The sequence below is a fragment of the Mobula hypostoma genome, chromosome 27, assembly GCF_963921235.1.
Source record: "Mobula hypostoma chromosome 27, sMobHyp1.1, whole genome shotgun sequence".
Lineage (NCBI taxonomy): Eukaryota > Metazoa > Chordata > Chondrichthyes > Myliobatiformes > Myliobatidae > Mobula > Mobula hypostoma.
Window position 1 is genome coordinate 19,073,771 of NC_086123.1, and position 21,417 is coordinate 19,095,187.

At 41.2% G+C, this 21,417-nt stretch overlaps 1 protein-coding gene across 1 annotated transcript in view; it reads right to left on the minus strand.

Annotated features, from left to right (window-relative positions):
- Positions 1–21,417, minus strand: part of LOC134338382 (leucine-rich repeat-containing protein 43-like) — a 128,716-nt gene that overhangs the window by 95,177 nt on the left and 12,122 nt on the right. The window contains 1 exon segment of the mRNA XM_063034171.1: positions 7,769–7,944. Within this exon segment, the coding sequence (XP_062890241.1) occupies positions 7,769–7,944 (176 nt within the window).

Genomic DNA, 21,417 nt, shown 5'->3' on the forward strand with positions numbered 1-21,417 from the left:
AGGATCACACTTGGGCCATTCGGCCCATCGAGTCCTGTCCGCCATCCCATCATGGCTGATTTATTATTACTCTCAACTCCATTGCCCTGTCTTCTCCCCAATACATCCAGAATACATGTGATTATGGTGTCTGTCAAAGATAAAACACGAAGATCCTAAGTTTGCTCTAACAATATAAAATGACAGGTATAAGATAAGGGACACTGTATATCGTCATGGAAGAATTGACAAAGCACAAATAGAAATAGAAAAAGTGTTAGCTTTACCTTGACATTCAGGGTAGGCCTAAGAAAAAGCAGGGGTTAGAGAGATACTGAATTGTTTTAATGTAGAACGAGTTTTGATTTGGGGGGCTGAACTGCGTCATTCCCTGTTATAACCACGCTGTGATTCTGTGGAAGGTTAAGAAACTAAAGATACCTCGATCAAGTTCTCAGGAGTTGCTCTCCAACAGCATCCCCAAAGCTCTAAGTTTTGCTCCCAAGACGTTGAAGGCCATCAGACACATGGAAACACTGCCACCTGCAGGTTGCTCTGCAAGTTGCAACTATCTGAACCTGGCATCTTCCCCCCTTCCTTTCCAGTCCTGAAGGTCTCTGCCCAAAACACTGACTGTTTATTCATTTCCATAGGTGCAGCCTGACCTGCTGAGTTCCTCCAGCATTTTGTATGTCTAGCCTGGAATTCCTGTACAGGCAGTCCTGGGGTCACGAACTAGATTCATTCCTAAGTCTGTCTTTAAGTCAAATTTGTAGGTAAGTCGGAACAGGTACATACAGTTCTTATTTAGCATCAGTTAGTCCAATGTTTGTCTTAGTATGTAGTATATATATTTCACCTTTCTATGCAGAGATTTTCTTTTTCTCATCATAAATGGCCTTGTAGCAGCTGAGGCCCGCAATAACTGTACGGTAAACTTTGGTGAACCCCTCTCTATTAGGATCTTGCTCCTCTAACTTTGCCATCCCTGCTTCAATGAGACGAAAGGCTTCAGCTAACTCTTTCATCAAAAACTTCTCCGGTTCTGGAATTCTTAGCTCCCAGTCTTCTTCCTCAAATGCTATCATCACTTCATCCTTTAAAATTGTTCCGATCGTTGACCAACTGTAGCCTAACGCTTTTCCATTGACCGATGGTGTTTCACCTCTTTAAGAGAAAGTTTTAAGCCAAATACAAAGTTACACACTCAACACAGTGTTAACGGCAACGTGATCCAACTTAAAATGGCGGACGGCGTTCTCCTTCCTCGAGCTGACGAACCGCTGAAGCCGCATAATATTTTCACGAACGTCACAAAGTAGTGCGCGCATTCATTATTACGAACCGTTGTATTTAACTCAAATTTTTAACCTAATAGGCTTTATGACAGTCCATTTGTAAGTACGAGTTGTCCATAAGTTGGACGTTCATAACCCAGGGACTGCCTGTATATCACTGTCACTGGGTTTAAATCCCAGAACTCCAAAGTCAACAGCAAAGACTTCAACAGGTCACCACTGCTGAATTAAAAGCAATTGAAGTTCAAAGTTTAAAGTAAATTTTATTATTCAAGTACATATCTGTCACCTGAAGTTCATTTTCCTGTGGGCATACTCTGTAAATCTATAGAATAGCAACTGTAACAGGATCAATGAAAGATCAACCAGCGTGCAGAAGACAACAAACTGTGCAAACACAAATATAAATAAATAGCGATAAATACGAGAACTTGAGACAATGAGATGAAGAGCCCGTAAAGTGAGATCGTTAGTTGTAGGAACATTTCAAACATGGGGCAAGTGAGTGTAGTTATCTCCTTTTATTCACAAGCCTGATGGCTGAGGGGTGGCGATGAATGTTTTCTTTACCACAGCAACTCAGAAATCACAGCTATGTTTATATGCATAATTAATTATTTTCTTTGTCATACTTTATTAAACAAATTCATTGAGATCACGTACTATGAAATGAACTTTTAGAGACTTGGGTACATTTGAAACCTCGAGGTAATTCACCTGTGTGCGATAATTCACATCAGACCCGGAGAATGGTGTGGTCTGACGTACTCCTGATCAAAGTCAATAGTCAGAATCAAGTTTATTATCACTGGTACTTGCCATGAAATTTGTTATTTTATGGCAGCAGTACAATGTAATGTATTAAAAAAACCACAAATTGCAATAAGAAATCTATATATTAAATTTATTTTTTTTCTATTTTTCTATTTTCTGTTAATGATTTGTAATTTAAAATTTTAATATTTACTAGTTTTAATATTTAATATTTGTAATCCAGGGAGCAGAAAGCGCAGAATCAAATATCGCTGTGATGATTGTACGTTTGGAGACAATAAAGTATAAAGTAAAGCAATATAAAATAACATTAAATTAAATTGAATAGCCATATGGTAGGAGTTGTGGTGCATATGGGGCAGGTTCCGAAAGTTTAACGAGGACTTTGTGTGAGCCAGAGAGGCAATATAAATGAAAATCACAAACACAATAAATTCTTCAGATGCTGCAAATCTAAAACAACACACACAGAATGCTGAAGGAACTCGGCAGGTCAGGCAGCATCTATGGAAAAGAGTATACAGTCTTTTCTATTACCAGCAGGGAGATCAAATTAACAGATTAATTGAAATCAATTATTTGATGAAGAGTGAGATAGCGTTTCAGCGTTAAACCTGCAGATTTGGTGTGTGAAAAGGGGTGGTTGGACGTTAATGACATGACCCAGGGCTTCACTATTCACGAGGTTTCAACTGCAGGCAGAGGAATCAGCCTTCTTGTCAACCGGAAATTAAGATGGCAACAGGAGCAAATGGGGAGTGTCGTATTGGTGGAGACACTGACTGCAGACGCTGGGATCTGGAACAACAGGACCTGCCAGAGGAATTCCTTTCAGTCATTTCTTCTTCCCCCAAAGATACTGCTCCACATGCCCAGTTCCTCCAACAGTTTGTTTTTTTAAAAAAATTTGGTATATAGTGTCTGATTTCCATTTTAGCATCTTTCTGTACACTATTATACCAAGGATTAAATAACAAGCTAATGTCTCAAGAAAGGGAAGGGGAAAAAAGTGGCCTTAAATGGGAAGTCATTGTTAGCAGGAGGATACTTGACTGTCTCCCACATCTGATACATTATAATATGCATAATATAGTAACATCATCTTTTTAAAGCCCCCGGGATTCTTCAGCAATATCCCAGAGATTGATGTTCTATTCCAGGCCAGCCCTGGAAGACCGGTAACATAGAACATAGAACATAGAATAGTACAGCACAGTACAGGCCCTTCGGCCTTCGGCCCACATAGGCCGATCTATAAGACCATAAGATATAGGAACAGAATTAGGCCATTTGGCCCATCGAGTCTGATCCATTTCCTTCTCAGCCCCAGTCTCCTCTCTTCTCCCCATATCCCTTCATGCCCTGACTAATCAAGAATCTAGCCTCTGCCTTAAATATACCCAACGACTTGTCCTCCATAGCCACTTGAGACAATGAATTCCACAGATTCACCTGCGATTCACCGATGGTTTATACAGAGGGAACACAATAAACTGCCCTTCCTTTTGGATAATCAGAAGAGGGAGGTACCTCTGTTCTGCCCTCTTAGTATCCAAGACAAAAATTCAAGGAGGGGTGCCTGCGAAAAACGGCTTCCATCATCAAGGACCCCAACTACCCAGGACAAGTCTTCTTCTCAGGAAGGAGGAACAGAAGCCTGAAGGCACACGTTCAGTGATTCAGGAACAGCTTATTCCCCTCTGCCATACGATTTCTAAATGGAATTTAAAAAAAAGTTTGCGTTTTTTTTTGCACTACTCATCTTAATTTAACTACTTTATGTAAATCAGTCTTTTCTCTCTATTATCATGTATTGCATCATACTGCTGCTGCAGAGTTAGTAAATTTCACGACATTTGCCGGTGATATTAAACCTGATTCTGATTCAGATCTACGTTCAGAATGAAGTCCATTTGCTCTCATTAGTCTTGCTCATTGAACACTAGAGGGCAAAGCTGTTACCACTGCTGCTTTCACATCATCAGTTCACTCCTTACTGTCATATCAGTCTGATCATCTGAAGTTTGCACCGTTCTTAATTGTGCCATTAAAACATTCCTGTCCTGTGAATAATCAAAGAAATTCCTTTGATTCAGAATGTCGGACAGAACAGCTGATTTTCACAGACTAGCATCACACAAAAACACAAAGTGGACCGAGAACTTATTTTGGTTAATCCACAAATCAAGTGTCCTCTACCAACCTATCCCTACTGCCTCCCAACAAGAAAAGCCCATGATGCGATAAACATTGGCTGCTTTTCATACCTCAGGGACCACCCCGCAATGAAGGCAAACAGTTAAGACATGATTCATCGTCTCCTTCAGTGAACCAGCACAGTCTTTGGCCAGGTGAGGTGTAACAGTGGCCAATCACGAACAGTTGGTCCCCTACCCTTGTCGAAGAGGAATCTTTTTCCGGTCCTCATTACTCAGATATAAAATCCTGGAAGTACATACAACTGGGCTTGGGGACAACTCCTATCCTTCTGTTTCCAGAATCTTGTGCAATAAGGTGGTCTCCTGTTCTCACGATCTACCTTGTTATGATCTTGCACTTTTATTGTTTATCTGCACTGCATGCTTTCAGTGGCTTTTACACTTCATTCTGCATTGTCACTGTTTTACCTCAATGCATTGTGTAAATATTTAATCTGTACGAACAGTGTGCAAGACAAGCTTTCTCTGTATCTTGGCAGATGTGACATTAATAAACCAATACCAATATCAATACCAATTTCCTATCCATGCTTTAAACTTGACCTTGATATAAGTGTTCGTGCATTAGCTAACTGCCTGTTATGCAAAACGTTATTATATGTAGGTCATTATCGTCATTATGCGCCCTGTCGTATGATGTGGGCGATGATAGTCTTCCATCTGTCTTCAATCTGCCTCTGGGAAAGGCCCGTTTCATGCTGTGGTTCTTACTCTTTTCTTTATCCATGACCATGATCGTTCTTGTAAAATTTTTCTACAGAAGTGGTTTGCCATTGTCCTGTTCTGGGCAGTGTCTTTACAAAATGGGTGACCCCCCCACCCCGCAAACTCCCCAGCCGTTATCAACAATCTTCAGAGATGGTCTGCCTGGTGCCAGTGGTCACAGAACCAGGACTTGTGATCTGCACCCGCTGCTCGTACGACCGTCCACCACCTGTTCCCGTGGCTTCACGTGGCCCTGATCAGGGGGCTAAGCAGGTGCTACACCTTGCCCAAGGGTGACCTGCAGGCAGCTGTATGTAAGGCGACTGTGATCAGTGATCTGAACTGTTTGTTATCACAGGAGCTGTAATATCTATTGCCAACTTTGGTAAATACCTGCATGAGAGATCAGTGTTTTACTTGGTAGAACTAAATAGCATTTCTTTCAGGGACAACTAGATGGTGCAAATATAACTTTTCTTCCACCTACTATGATGCTTCTTAAAGTCCACATGAATATTTTTTTAGGCCATACATTCAGAATGTACTGAGAACAGTCATGTTATAGTTAAGCTGCAATACAACATTTTTGAAAGCGATACCATAAGAAAATCATTCCTAGAGACACAGAGTCATAGAGAAGTACAGCACAGTACTGTAACAGGAACCTTGGCCCAACTCGTCCCTGCTGAAACCATTTAAACTGCCTACTCCCATCAACCTGCACTGGGACCACAGCCCTCCATACCCCTACCATCCATGTACCTATCCAAACTTCTCCTAAATGCTGGGCAGCCACACACAGACCCATGTTAGCTATCCTTAATCGGTCCACATCTACTCAAATACTTCCATATCCAGTCCCTTAGACTACCCTCCAATAACTTTCTCACGACTGATGTCAGACTCACCGGCATATAATTTCCTGGGTTATGTTTAGAGCCTTTTTTAAACAACTTTGGCTATCCTCCAGTCCTCTGGTACCTCTCCTGTCACTAAGGATGATTTAAGTACCTCTGCTCGAGCCCTGGCAATGCCTCCCATTGGGTCCGAGGGAAGACCTTGTCAGGCACTGGGGAGTAATCCACCCTGTATTGCCTCAGGGTAGCAAACACCTCCTCCTTGGTCATCTGTACAGGGTCCCTGAAGTTGACGCCACTTTTCCTCACTTCTATAGACTCTGCGTCTGTCTCCTGAGTAAATACAGATGCAAAAAAAAATTATTTAAAATCTCCCCCATCTGTTTTTGCTCCACACATGGATTACCATTCCGATCTTCCAGAGGACCAGTTCTGTCCCTTGCAATCCTTTTGCTCTTGATGTATCTGTAGAATCCCTTGGGAATCCCCCTCACCTTGTCTGCTAGAACAACTTCATGCCTTCTTTTAGCCTTCCTGATTGCTTTCTTAGGTGTTCTCTTGCATTTTTTATACTCCATAAGCACCTTTTTCTCCCCTTTTGCCTATACCTGTTAGGCACCTTCCTTTTTTTCCTTAACCAGGGCCTCAGTATCTCTTGAAAACCAAGGTACCCTACACTTGCTATCCTTACCATTTATTCTGACACCCACCCACTCTGTCACACCTAAAGTAACGGAACCCCCAGAATACTGAGCTGCCAGCCCTGCCCCTCCTGCCACCAAGTCTCACTCGTGGCTACAACATCATAATTGATCCATGCCCTAAGCTCATACGATACCTCTTGCACTGAAATATACACAGCTCAGGACATTAGTCGCACCATGCTCAACCTTTTGACTCCTGACATCGTCTGAGGTCTTACCTGTCTCCACCGACTACTCTGGCACTCTGGTTCCCATCCCCCTGCAACTCTAGTTTAAACCCCACCATGCAGTGTTAGCAAAAAAATTCATACTTTTTTTTCAGAGGTTGGATTGTAACTTCATTTTCTTTTTAGGAACAAAATGCTGGATGAATTCAGCAGACCAGACAGCTTCCTGATGAAGAGCCTCGGCCCGTAACATCGACTGTTTACTCTTTTCCATAGATGCTGCCTGGCCTGCTGAGTTCTTCCAGAACCTTGGATTTCCAGCATCTGCAGATTTCCTGTTGTTTGTGGAGAAAGAAAGGAAGAAAGGGAAAATACTGAGAATGTAAACTGTTGAGTCCTTGACAGCTAGGATTCAGAGATTAAGGGAGCTAGGGATTCACTCTTTGGGGAGAAGGAGGATGAGAGGAGACATGATAGAGGTGTACAAGATAATAAGAGGAATAGATAGAGTGGATAGCCAGTGCCTCTTCCCCAGGGCACCACTGCTCAATAGAAGAGGACATGGCTTTAAGGTAAGGGGTGCGAAGGACAAGGAGATATTAGAGGAAGGTTTTTTACTCGGAGAGGGGCTGGTGCGTGGAATGCACTGCCTGAGTCAGTGGTGGAGGCAGATACACTCATGAAGTTTAAGAGACTACTAGACAGGTACATGGAGGAATTTAAGGTGGGGGCTTATATGGGAGGCAGGGTTTGAGGGTCGGCACAACATTGTGGGCCAAAGGGCCTGTACTGTGCTGTACTATTCTATGTTCTATGTTCTATGCATGGTTGACCCTGACCACTCAAGTGTTTTTAATTCAAAAAGAGGTTGCTTGGAAATATTAATCTCTGGAACTATTAATCCCTGGAAACTGTTAATAACAATTCTGAAGTCAGAGGGTTATATGTAATTTATGACGCATTGTCCTTTTCACTCCTTTTATCATTACTACAGACGATTTCCTTTTCTAAGAACATCTGCGGAGCACCTAACTTCCCGTTTCTTTTCTCTGCTGCTCCTCTTACATCACAGTGATGCTCAAAGTGTGCAGCCTGTTCCATCGCAATACTTGCCCAACTTCCTCATCCTGCTTCTCAGACATATCATCAGAGATCTTGGTGTGATACAAGACCAGACAGGTCTCCACTTGCTTCGACACGAGGGTATGACGCAGGACACTGGCATTTTGATACTTGCTTCCCTATAACACAAATGACATAGTCAGATGAGAATATCAAAAACCTAAATAGTCAATAAATAATTTCAGAAACAGGTTCAATATCACTGGCATATGTCGTGAAATTAGTCATTATGCGGCAGCAATACATTGCAAAACATAATTTTTAAAACTGTAAATGATAATAAGAAGTGTACATATGTATGTGTGTGTGTGTATACAGAAGAAATGTAATATTATTTGTTTATTTAAAGGTTGCATTAAAAAAGTAGTGCAAAAAGAGAGGCAGTGTTTATGGGTTCAGCGTCCATTTAGAAATCGGATGGCAGAGGGGAAGAAGGTGTTCCTGAATCACTGAGTGTGTGCCTTATGGTTACTGATGTCCTTCAGGAATCAGTGATAGGCCTCAGCTTTACATTTCATTTATAAATGATTTGAATAAAGGATTAGAGAGTCTTATACTTAAGCTTTCTAGCAGTGCAGTAAAGTGGACAGGAGCGGTGAGGTACAGTACTAACAAAATCCTAATGCAGGGTTTTGATCCTGCTCATCAATAGTTTCTTTCCTCCCACGGATGTCACTTGACTCACTGAGATCCCATTGCTGATTGCTTGTTAGTCACGGAAAATTAGGTGGCAGATAGATCCATGGTAGGAGAAAGTGAAGTCATACAACTGAAGGGCAAGTAAAATGAACGAGTTCTGAAAATGTCATGCTTTTGGCAATAGAAAGCTCAATGTAGGTAACACTGTGAGAGTATTGACCCAAGAGACTACAACGTCTATAAAAAGTATTCACCCCCCCCCCCCGAAAGTTTTCATGTTTCATTATCCTACAACATTGATCACAGTGGATTTAATCTGGCGTATTGGACACTGATCAATAGAAAAAGACTCTTTCATGTCAAAGTAAAAACTGATCTCTACAAAGTGATCTAAATCCATTACAAATATAAAACACAAATTAAACGATTACATAAGTATTCACCCCCGCACCCCCCCCCTCCCTTAATACGATACACCAAATCATTACCGGTGCAGCCAATTGGTTTTGGAAGTCACATAATTAGCTAAATGGAGATCACCATGTGCAGTCAAGGTGTTTCAATTGGCTGTAGTGAAAATACACATGTATCTGGAAGGTCCAACTGCTGGTGAGTCAGTATGCTGGCAAAAACCGCACCATGAGGACAATAGAACACTCGGAGCAAATCTGCAAAAAGCTTATTGAGAAGCACTAGTCAGGAGATTTCCAAGTCACTGAATATCTCTTGGAGTACAGTTAAGTCAATCAAGAAATGGAAAGAATATGGCACTGCTGTAAATCTGCCTAGAGCAGGCTGTCCTCTGAAACTGAATGACCGTGTAAGAAGCGGAGGAGAGAAGGAGGCCACCAAGAGACTTATGACAACTCTGGAGGAGTTACAAGTTTCAGTGGCTGGAATGGGAGAGACTGCGCAGACTGTTGCCCAGGTGCTTCAGTCACAGCCCTGTGGGAGAGTGGGAAAGGGAAAGCCACTGGTGAGAAAAAAAACACTTGAAATCTCAGATGAAACTCGCATGAAATACTGACTTGAAGGGGGTGAATACCTGTGCAATCAATTATTTTATGTTTTATATTTTTATAATGAATTTAGATCACTTTGGAGAGATCTGTTTTCACGTTGACATGAAAGAATCTGTTTCTATTGATCAGTGTCAAAAGAAGGGCCTGTAATGTGCTGTAGGTTTTCCATGTTTCTATTGGGAGGGGTGATTCTTGTTGATAGTGAAGCCGCTTGCAAAGAATTACAAAAAAACTTGATCAGTTGAGGGAAATGAGCTGAGGAAAATGGAATTCAACTTAGATAAGTGTGTAGTGATGCATTTTGGACACTCAAACCAGGGTAGGACCTATCTGGAGAGTAGCAGGGTACTGACAAGTGTTGAGAAACAGGGGGACCTGTGAGTATGATTGCACAGTTCACCAAAAGCAGCCATGAAAGTAGACAGGATGGTGAAGAAGGCATTTAGCGTGCTGGCATTCAATGAGCTGAAGAGTAGGGGCATTATGTTACAGTTACATAAGTTGTTGGTGGGCTGGCGTCTGGAGTATTGTGTACAGTTTTGGTCATCCTGCGATGGAAGTGACATAACATATCTGGAGAGGGTGTAGAAGAGATTTATGAGCACTCTGCCTGGACTTGAGGGCTTGAATTATAGGGAGAGGTTAGATATGCTGGATCTTTATCTCTTAGACCGTAGGAAAATGAGAGGCGACCTCGCAAAAAGTTAAAATCATGAGGACGTGGATAAGGTGGATGGTCATAGTCCTTTCCCTGGTGTTGGAGAGTCCAAAACTAGAGAGCACAGACTCAAGGTAAAAGGGAAGAGATTTAGATGAGACCTGAGAGGTAACTTCTTTACAATGCTGGTCAACCACTTCATTTTTAAGGCTTGGCTGAGTACCTGGAGGGGAAGGGCTATGTGGGGGGAGGGGTAGTTACAGGCCCAACCCAGGCAACTGGGACTAGCAGGGAGAATGCTGTGGTTGCGATGGACCAACTCGGCCTAATGTCTCCATGCTGTTTGACACCGTGACCATAAGAAAGTGGAACACAGAGAGACAAGGGGATGCAAGGACCGTGATGGTGAGGTCAATTGTACATGATTACCGTTTGTTCAAGAGTCTAGTAGATGGGTGGAAGCTGTCCTTGAACCTGGGGTGGTGAGCGCCTTTGATTACGTTGGCTGGTGTTTGTGATGGACTGAGCTGAGGCCACTACCTCTGGTGATACTGAGTAGAGGAATGGCCCTACCAAGCTGCATTTGGATAGGAAGCTTTCTGTGGAATATCTACTTAAAAAGTGGGTAGGTGAGTGTGTTATAAAGAGGACTTTAGGAGGAGACAAAGGTACTCAGGAGGGACCGATATCAGATCTCGAGATAAGACCTAATCAGTCTATATCTCTCCAAATGTTTGTAAATCTTATCTCTAAAAATCCTGCCCAATAGTTTGCCCACCACAGGCGTAAGATTCACTGGTCACCTCAGGCAACTGAAGAAGTTCAGCTTGAAAACAGAGTCTTTGATTGCCTTTACTTGCCCTGATAATAGTATCTTGGGGCTGGCCTGTGGTGTAGTGGCATCAGCACTGGACTTCAGGGCGGGGGATGCTGAGTTCGAATCCGGCTAGGTCCCAACCTGTGCAGTTCTGCCTGCAACCTACACAAAAACCCTATGGACAGCTACACTATCCAATGTCGACAATGACGGACAGCAATCAATAACAGCAATAGTACCTTGATAAGCAAGAGGGTGAGTGGATAGGTAGGAACACCAAGCTGTGGTTATAGTCCATCACTCATGAATCTATTGAATGAAAGGGAAGATGACAGTTTCCAGCATATCAGTTTGTACGTTGTATTATTAAAGATGGGAAATGAGGTAGGAAAGAATGAGTCATGTCAGGAGACACAAGAATCATTACCAGAGTTTCATATATTTGAGGACTAATGATTTAGATAGTACGATGAGTTGTAAAGTATGCAAATTTATTAATGATCAAAATGTGGGATGTGAACTGGAAGAAGAGTGTAAAGGGTTAACAAGGACACAGTAAAGTAAATGTGCAATAGGAGAGCTGGTGGAAGATATTTTTGGGAAGGGGATGATTGTTCATTTTAGCAGGAGGAATAGAAAGATAGACATCTTTTAAATGGAGTAAATGTGGCAAATGTTCAGGGGATATTTGTGTGGAATTCTGCATAGGTACATTCCAATGAGACAGGGAAGTTATGGTAGAGGACAGGAACCGTGGTGTACAAAGGCTATAATAAATCTAGTCAAGAAGAAAAGAAATGCTTACAAAAGGTCCAGAGACCTAGGTAATGTTAGAGATCTAGAAGGTTATAAGACTAACAGGAAGAAACTTAAGAAGGAAATTAGGAGAGCCAGATGGGGCCATGAGAAGACCTTGGCGGACAAGGCTAAGGAAAATGCCAAGGCATTCTACAAGTATGTGAAGAGCAAGAGGATATGACGTGAAAGAATAGGACCTATCAAGTGTGACAGTGGGAAAGTGTGTATGGAACCGAAGGAAATAGCAGAGGTACTTAATGAATACTTTACTTCAGTATTCACGATAGAAAAGGATCTTAGTGATTGTAGTGCTGACCTGCAGCGGACTGAAAAGCTTGAGCATGTAGATATTAAGAAAGAGGATGTGCTGGAGCTTTTGGAAAGCATCAAGTTGGATAAGTCGGCGGGACAAGATGAGATGTACCCCAGGCTACCGTGGGAGGAAAGGGAGGAGATTGCTGAGCTTCTGGCGATGATCTTTGAATCATCAACGGGAAGGGAGAGGTTCCAGAGGATTGGACCATTGTGGATGTTGTTCCTTTATTCAAGAAAGGGAGTAGAGATAGCCCAGGAAATTATAGACCAGTGAGTCTTAATTCAGTGGTTGGTAAGTTGATGGAGAAGATCCTGAAAGGCAGGATTTATGAACATTTGGAGAGGTATAATATGATTAGGAATAGTCAGCATGGCTTTGTCAAAGGCAGGTTGTGCCTTACGAGCCTGACTGAATTTTTTGAGGATTTGACTAAACACATTGATGAAGGAAGAGCAGTAGATGTAGTGTATATGGATTTCAGCAAGGCATTTGATAAGGTACCCCATGCAAGGCTTATTGAGAAAGTAAGGAGGCATGGGATCCAAGGGGACATTGTTTTGTTGATCCAGAACTGGCCTGCCCACAGAAGGCAAAGAGTGGTTGTAGACGGGTCATATTCTGCATGGAGGTCAGTGACCAGTGCTGTGCCTCAGCGATCTGTTCTGGGACCCTTACTCTTCGTGATTTTTATAAATAACCTGGATGAGGAAGTGGAGGGATGGGTTAGTAAGTTTGATGATGACACAAAGGTTGAAGGTGTTGTGGACAGTGTGGAGGGCTGTCAGAGGTTACAGCGGGACATTGATAGGATGCAAAACTGGGCTCAGAAGTGGCAGATGGAGTTCAACCCAGATAAGTGTGAAGTGGTTCATTTTGGTAGGTCAAATATGATGGCAGAATATAGTATTAATGGTAAGACTCTTGGCACTGTGGAGGATAAAAGGGATTTTGGGGTCTTAGTCCACAGGACACTCAAAGCAGGTTGACTCTATGGTTTATACTCTATTGGACTTCATCAATCGTGGAATTGAATTTAGGAGCCGAGAGGTAATGTTGCAGCTACATAGGACCCTGGTCAGACCCCACTTGGAGTACTGTGCTCAGTTCTGGTCCCCTCACTACAGGAAGGACGTGGAAACCATAGAAAGGGTGCAGAGGAGATTTACAAGGATGTTGCCTGGATTGGGGAGCACGCCTTATGAAAACAAGTTGCGTGAACTCGGCCTTTTCTCCTTGGAGCGACGGAGGATGAGAGGTGACTTGATAGAGGTGTATAAGATGATGAGAGGCATTAATCATGTGGGTAGTCAGAGGCTTTTTCCCAGGGCTGAAATGGTTGCCACAAGAGGACACAGGTTTAAGGTGCTGGGGAGTAGGTACAGAGGAGATGTCAGGGGTAAGTTTTTTACTCAGAGAGTGGTGAGTGTTTGGAATGGGCTGCTGGCAACGGTGGTGGAGGCAGATACGATAGGGTCTTCTAAGAGACTTTTGGATAGGTACATGGAGCTTAGAAAAATAGAGGGCTATGGGTAAGCCTAGTAATTTCTAAGATAGGGATATGTTCGGCACAACTTTGTGGGCCGATGGACCTGTATTGTGCTGTAGGTTTTCTATGTTTCTAAATGGCAAGAAACTATACATGTTAATTTGTTGATAATGAAATGCAGAACATTAATATCCAGATGCAGGAAATACTTAGAAAGGCAAATTGTTCATTTGCCAGGTGGGTTAGAAGACAAGTTAGAAAGGTTTACTGCAATTCTGTGGGAATACAGTGAGACCACACTTGGAGTTCTGGGTGCACTTTACACACGGTACTCTGGATATTCTTACCTTGAAAATGGGGGAATGAGAGTTGTCCCAAGCTGAAGAGATTAACCAGGATAGGAGCAAGCTAGAACTTGGAAGATTTAAGAGGTGGCTTCATCGTTATAAATGATTCTGAGAATAATTACTGATTCTGAGAGGCTTTTCCTCTGATTGTAGAGTCTAAAGTTAAGTGGGTTCAAATGTGAAAATCAGTGGGTTCAAATGTGAAAATCAACCAATTAAATGAGAACGAAGTTCTTTATTCAGGATGACAAGAATTATCTTCATAGAGTGTCATGTTGCTCAGTTACTGGAGCAATAGACTGATGAATGCGTAAAAGAATCAGGGACACAAGGACAGACCTAAGGGATACAAGGGCTACTGGGAAGACAGCCTTGAGGAGCAGTTGTAATCATGTTGAATAGCAGATCAGGTATGAGGGCACACTGCCCACTCCTGCGTTACAATTGCTAAATTCTTACAATTGCCTTCACAAGAGGATGGGAATCTGGAGAACACACTCACACTCACTCTTACACCTTGAACCTGACTAACCATCTCTTGGTTTCAATACGGTGAACTGTAATGCAGGCAAACTCCTGTTGTTTGATATTCTTCATGGGACAGTTGGTGCAAGGGGAGAAGCACACCAATAGCTCACTTCACACTTTTACTGAAGAAAATACCATAAAGACATCCGAGTTTTAAATTTAATCTCCATATTTTAAAGGAGTAAAAAGAATGAGTGAAAGTTACATCTGTAAGTTAAAATTGCTCCTTTAATCATATAGTTAATCACCATCTGAAGGCGGAGTTTGAATGAGTGACATCAGATCAGATTAAGGTCATTGTCTGGTGATCGATTCCAGTTTTAATCATCAAAAATTCCTACAATTGGTTTAGATATAAATATGTGCTGTCACAACTGAAAAGAAGTCTACTTGCAAGGAGAGTGTGGGTCTTTAACCTCTGATTTAAAGCCTGTAATTCACAATGAACCTCACAGCAGGTTAGAAAAGCTCTTCAAAAAGAAGCTCTTTCTTTAGTATCATTTGATTTATGTTTAACTTTTAAAGGTGATATATTTTTTAATATTTGATTTATTTAACATCTATTCTATATCATTCCAGGAATCAGAAAACTCTGCTTTATGGTGCTATTTAGTGCAATCCATTGTATTCCACTACCTCTGAATGATTCATGCAAGGTGGCTACATTACTGAATCCTGAACAGGAACTCCTAACACCCTATGTGAGTATGTGTTTAAAGAGACATGTTGTAATTTGTTAAGATAGTTTTCAACAGGATTCGTAGCCCGTTCTTTAGCCAGAGCCTTACAGCAATTTGGGCACCGAGGGAGAGAGGAAGAGGAGAGCCATCTGCAGTACCAGCGATGCGACAGAGGGGGCCTCAAGATGGCTGTGGCTCAAAAGAGAGGAGCCATGGAGTCATAAGTAGCTAGCCACCTGGACACAAGCTGGGGTCTGATCAGCCCCGGCTGGGTCACCTGGAGGAGGGTGTATGATGTTGAAAGACCCGAAACACCCGATGATTCCAGGAACATCACTGAAGATGTGTCCAGAGGCATCAGTAGATGTATGTACACAGCTTCACTAGAATTTGTAGCACACAAAACGTTGGTCTAATGTCACTTTAAGTACAATCTTTAATACTACCAATTACAGATTTTTAAATGTTATCACCTATAGATCAAATTATCTTAAAACGTTTAGTATTAATTAATTATATCTTGCAAAAGATACTTGTTCCTCATTTTTGTAATATTTCCATTAGTTTCTTCATGTAAGTCATCTAGTCTTAACATTAATGTGATCTGATATTCTAATATGCCTATATTTTACACACCTTAGATATATATATAGTTAGTATTTCTTGTTCATCAATTGCTTTATATTCTAAGTTTCACATTATTTTTGAATAATTGTCAAGCTGCCAATTTATTTGAGAACTTTTCATTGTTTCGTTTCCTTATATCACATAGGTCGTGGATCAAGGTTTCAGTTCTGAGATCTTGGACGCAATGAACAATATGCTGACACTTGATGGCATTCCCAAGTTAAGTAAGATGGAACCAACGGACAAAACTAGCCATCTTCTTGAGTTCTATAAAGCCTTCAAAGCACTTCAAACATACATGACCTGGATCCAAACTGGCAGTAATGAGAATCTGAAAAACTACCTGGAATACCACAAAAATCATGTGATAATAATAACTAATGAGATTCAGAAAGCTTTGATGAAAGAATTTAACTTTCCACACCCAACAACCACTCCAAAATCGGAATTTGAAAGGAAGCAATTTGGGTACAAAGTATTGAGCCTCTATAAGATGTGGTTAGATGAATTGAAGAAAAATTTCTGCTAGACACAGATCTTTCAGACTTGATAGTTGATTATTTATTAAACTGTGCAAGTAAATTCAGAAATGCAACCACGTTATAAAGTAATTTGACTTTGTAAGCTCAAAAATCTATTTTTATTAACAGGTATTTCAATGGGTCATTTAGTGGCCAGTTGATGTTTGTTAATAATAATTATTGGTAAACCCTATCTCCATGTTTTGTGAGGAGAAGACTTATTTTAAGCTATTGATATATGTCTCAGTTCACATAAAATTTGCTATTGTTTCAAGTCAACTAAGTATAATTTTGATGTCGGTACTGCACACTAAAATAGGCTACTACCACTTATGAGAGATACATTTGATTTTTAAAGTATATATATATTTATTTATTTATGATTTACTTTTGCTGCTTCATTATTCTCCAATAATAGATGACATACCATGGTGGGAATTATCCCTCGGGAGAAATCCCAAGCTTTTCCTGACAAACAAACTGACGCTTCACTTGCTGTCTGTAACTTATTTATTAAATTGGACTGGCAACAAGATGTTTATTGAAATTATTTTTAAATGTATTTATTTAATATTTCTTAACTTTTATATATTTATGTATTATGATGTGGCTTTCATGGCACCTCAAAGGTCTGACTTCCATGTTTCATTAGTTTTGTTGAAGTTTATCCTCTGTACGATTAAAATTACCAGCATGTGTGACTGTTACTGCACCTACTGTATGTTCACTTATGTAGAATCCACCCAATTGTTTGAAATCTCTTCCAAAAAATGTGATCAGATTTTTGACTTCTGTTGATGATTCAATCATGCAAGTGGCATGAGGGAATTGGTGCTTAATGAGAATATATTCAAATTTCTGGGAATTATAATGGTTTTATCTGAACAAATCTAAACTGAAAGGTAACTAATTTTGTACTGAGACTTGTCCTTAATAAAACATTTGCAATGTGGGTTTTATTTTACACTGTAACTGATAAATAAATGAATTTAAATTTAAACACTGACTCTCTTTTGGTTTTATGCTGTGCAAATGCCAACCCCAATTCGACAAATCCTTTCTCCTCATAACCCTAGAATGTCCCATATTAAGTTCATGTAATTCTAATATAGTTCAACTAATGGAAGAGTAAGTAGCTGAGGTGGGCCCATCAGATCATTTCAGTGCTATAGCAGAGCCAGAAACCTGAGTTGCATCGACACATATCAAATTTCACTTCATACTGATAGAAACTATGTACGTTAGGTAGAGAACCGAGCTTTTATGTTGTGGCAGAAAGAAAACTTTTTTGCTCATCTGCTTGCTTAAGCAATTAGTACTAATGGAGCCGAGGCTTAAATAAAGAAAAAAAATATTTAAAATAAAAAGCAAACCACCTACAATGACTTTCACCATATCTTTTACTCACTTCAACCTTTCATTTCCTTTTCCCAACCCCGTCCTTGCTGTCATCTTCTCTTTGTGAATACAACGCTATTCCTCACTCTTAACTCCTTCACAAGGACTTGTGTCGTGCTGGTGGTTTCACTGCTCCACTTTCTGGTAGATGCATGCGAAGTCACTGAGTTTAAGTTCAAAGCAAAGGTTTAGAATAAAAGTTTGCATGTAATGAAACACTGAAATTTGATTAACCGCAGATAAGCAGCTTCCTTTCCTTTTGGACTTTTTCTGTATTTGTACAAGCAATTGTTGAAAGAGGGGATTACTTTAAAATTGCAAAACTTTCCAAAAATACTTCTCCTTAAATCTTTCCTTGTATGTTAATCCAACGTCATCTTGTACATCATATTTTAGCTTACCATTTTTATTTGAATTTAAAATTTCACTCTCTATTGGTGTGAAACAATTCCAAAGGTCATAGAATCACAGAGTCATAGAATTGTACAGTACAGCAATGTCTCATCATGTCTAAGTCAAGCAGCTTGCACATTTATATAATCCCAGTTGCCCAGGTCCTTATCCATTTATGCACTTTCTTTTCAAGTGTCTGTCTAAATGTCTCCTACGCAGAGTAATTGTGTCTGATTCCACATCCTTCTCTGGCAGTGCTTTCCAGATATTAGCCACTCTCTATATAAAAAAGTACCCTCAGATCCCCTTTAAAATTCAATCTTCCCAATTTAAACCCTCTTGTTTAAGATGACAAAGATTCTTACTATTTGCGCTATCTATGCCCCTTACAATTTTGCATACCTCTCTTGGGTCACCCCCCGCCTCCTTTTCTCTAGAAAAGACAAGCCCAACCAATTCAATCTCTCCCCATAACTCAACTCCTCCAGTCCGGTGAATGTTCTTGGTGATCGTCCCTGTACTCCAGCACAACCACATCTTTCCCACAATGTGACAACCGGAACTGTACACAGAATCCAAGAGTGCTCTAAGCTCTGTTTTATAAAGTTGCAGCATAATGGCCCAGTTTTTATATGAAGACAGGCAAGCATTCTTCGCCAATTCTCATGCATTCTTCATAAACTTCTCATGCACCTTCACCAATTCCCATATATTCTTCACCAATTCTCATGCATTCTTCTCCAATTCTCGTGCACCCTTCACCAACCTCGTGCATTCTTCACCAATTCTCATGCATTCTTCTCCAATTCTCGTGCATTCTTCTCCAATTTTCATGCATTCTTCACCAATTCTCATGCATTCTTCACCACCCTATCTATCTGCATTGTCACTTTCAGCAAATTATGGACCTGAACCCAAGGACTCTTTATTTATCTACCTTCCCTTTAGCTGTAAATGATCTACACCTATTTGACTTCATAAAGTGCATCACCTCAGCTGGTCTGGATTGAATCTACCCCCGATGCTCCACCCAACTTTTTATTGAGTGGTGGGTCTCATCAGCAAGAACGATGAATCAGCATACAGAGAGGAGGTGCGGCGGCTAACAGACTGGTGCAGAGCCAACAACCTGTCTCTGAATGTGAACAAAAAAAAAGAGATGGTTGTTGACTTCAGGAGGACACGGAGCGACCACTCTCCGCAGAACATCGACGACTCCTCCGTAGAGATCATTAAGAGCACCAAATTTCTTGGTGTTCCCCTGGCTGAGAATCTCACCTGGTCCCTCAACACCAGTTCCATAACAAAGAAAGCCCAGCAGCATCTCTACTTCCTGCGAAGGCTGAGAAAATTCCATCACCCGCTCCCCACCATCCTCATCACATTCTACAGAGGTTGTATTGAGAGCATCCTGAGCAGCTGCATCACTGCCTGGTTTGGAAATTGCACCATCTCAGATCGCAAGACCCTGCAGCGGATAGGGAGGTGAGCTGAGAAGATCATCGGGGTCTCTCTTCCCACCATTACAGACATTTACACCACACGCTGCATCCGTAAAGAAAACAGCATTATGAAGGACCCCACACACCCCTCATACAAACTCTTCTCCCTCCTGCCATCTGGCAAAAGGCACCGAAGTATTCGGGCTCTCACGACCAGACTATGTAACAGTTTCTTCCCCCAAGCCATCAGACTCCTCAATACCCAGAGCCTGGACTGACACCAACCTACTGCCCTCTACTGTGCCTGTTGTCTTGTTTATTATTTATTGTAATGCCTGTTTTGTGCACTTTATGCAGTCCTAGGTAGGTCTGTAGTCTAGTGTAGTTTTTGTGTCATTTTTACATAGTTCAGTGTAGTTTTTGTATTGTTTCAAGTAACACCATGGTCCTGAAAAACGTTGTCTCATTTTTACTGTGTACTGTACCAGCAGTTATGGTCGAAATGTCAATAAAAAGTGATGACTTGACTTGGATCCATACCTTACTATAGACTTAGACAACCTTTCTCACTCTCGCAATGCTACCAACTTTTATGTTATCTGCAGACTTACTCATTATATCCCCTAAATTTACACCCAAGTCCTCAATATATGCACATACAAAAAGATAACATAGCATTGATCTCTGCAATACACAACTGCTCACAGACTTCCAATCAGAAAAACGTCCTTTCAGCCATACCCATTGTTTCCTTTCACCAAGCCGGCTTTGGATCAAATTACGCTGCTCACCTTGGATTCCATGTGCGTTAACTTTCTCCATACAAAAAATACCTGTCACTCTTCCTTCATCAATCTGCTGAGTCACCTCTTCAACAATATCAGTCAAGATCGTGAGATAGAACTTCCTCTGCACCAAACCATGATAACGATCTCTTGCCTAATGTGCATAAATCCTATCCTTCAGAGAGTTTTCATCCAATAATTTCCCCACCATTGATGGAAGTCTCACTGGTCTGTAACCACTTGGCTTATCCCTGCTGGCCATCTTAAATAAAGGAACAACTTTAGCTATCCTCCTCTCTTCTGGTACCTCACTTCCTGCTAATGAAGGTGCAAAAATCTCCATTTTTCCCCTTTGCTTCCTATAGCATCCAGGAATAGTGGTCACTCTGCCCCATGGATTCATCTACACTTACACATTCCATGAATCTATCATTCCCACCTTCCTAATACTGGAATCCTCCAGCCTATCTGTATTCCTCTTCCTCAACTCATTGCTTTCCACATCTTTCTCCTTGATGAATACAAATGAGAGGGATTCACTGGAGACCTCGTGCACATTGCTTCTCTCTGAACACACATTATTCCTTCAGTTCCTAGGAGACTCCCTCTTTCCTAAACTCTTCCTCTTACTCCTAATATACTTACAGAATGCCTTGGAAACTTTCCTTAATCTTACCTGTCAGTGATACTTCATGGCTCCATTTTGTTATCCTATTTCTTTTCTACACCCCCTGTATTCCTTAAGAGACTCACTCAGTTCTAATTGTTTGCTGTATACCTGTCATACAGTTCTTGAACCTGGTCAAACCTTTACCGTCCTTCGTCTTCCAAGATTCCCTAATCTTGGCATCTTTGTCTTTCACCTCTAATGGAATGTGCTGGCCCTGACCTCTTATTATTCCCTTGTGAAAAATTTCCACTTCTCCTATGTCCTTCTACCCACAGGAAGCTAACATCAATCTCCCTTACCCCAGTGAAATCAACCTTCGTGACACCTTATCCCTTTCCATTACTATCTTGAAACTTACAGCATTAAGGTCACTGTTTCCAAAGTATTCCCCCCACCAACACTTCCACCACATGCCCAGTTTCATTTCCTAAGATGAGGTCAACTACAGCCTCATTTCAAAAATAT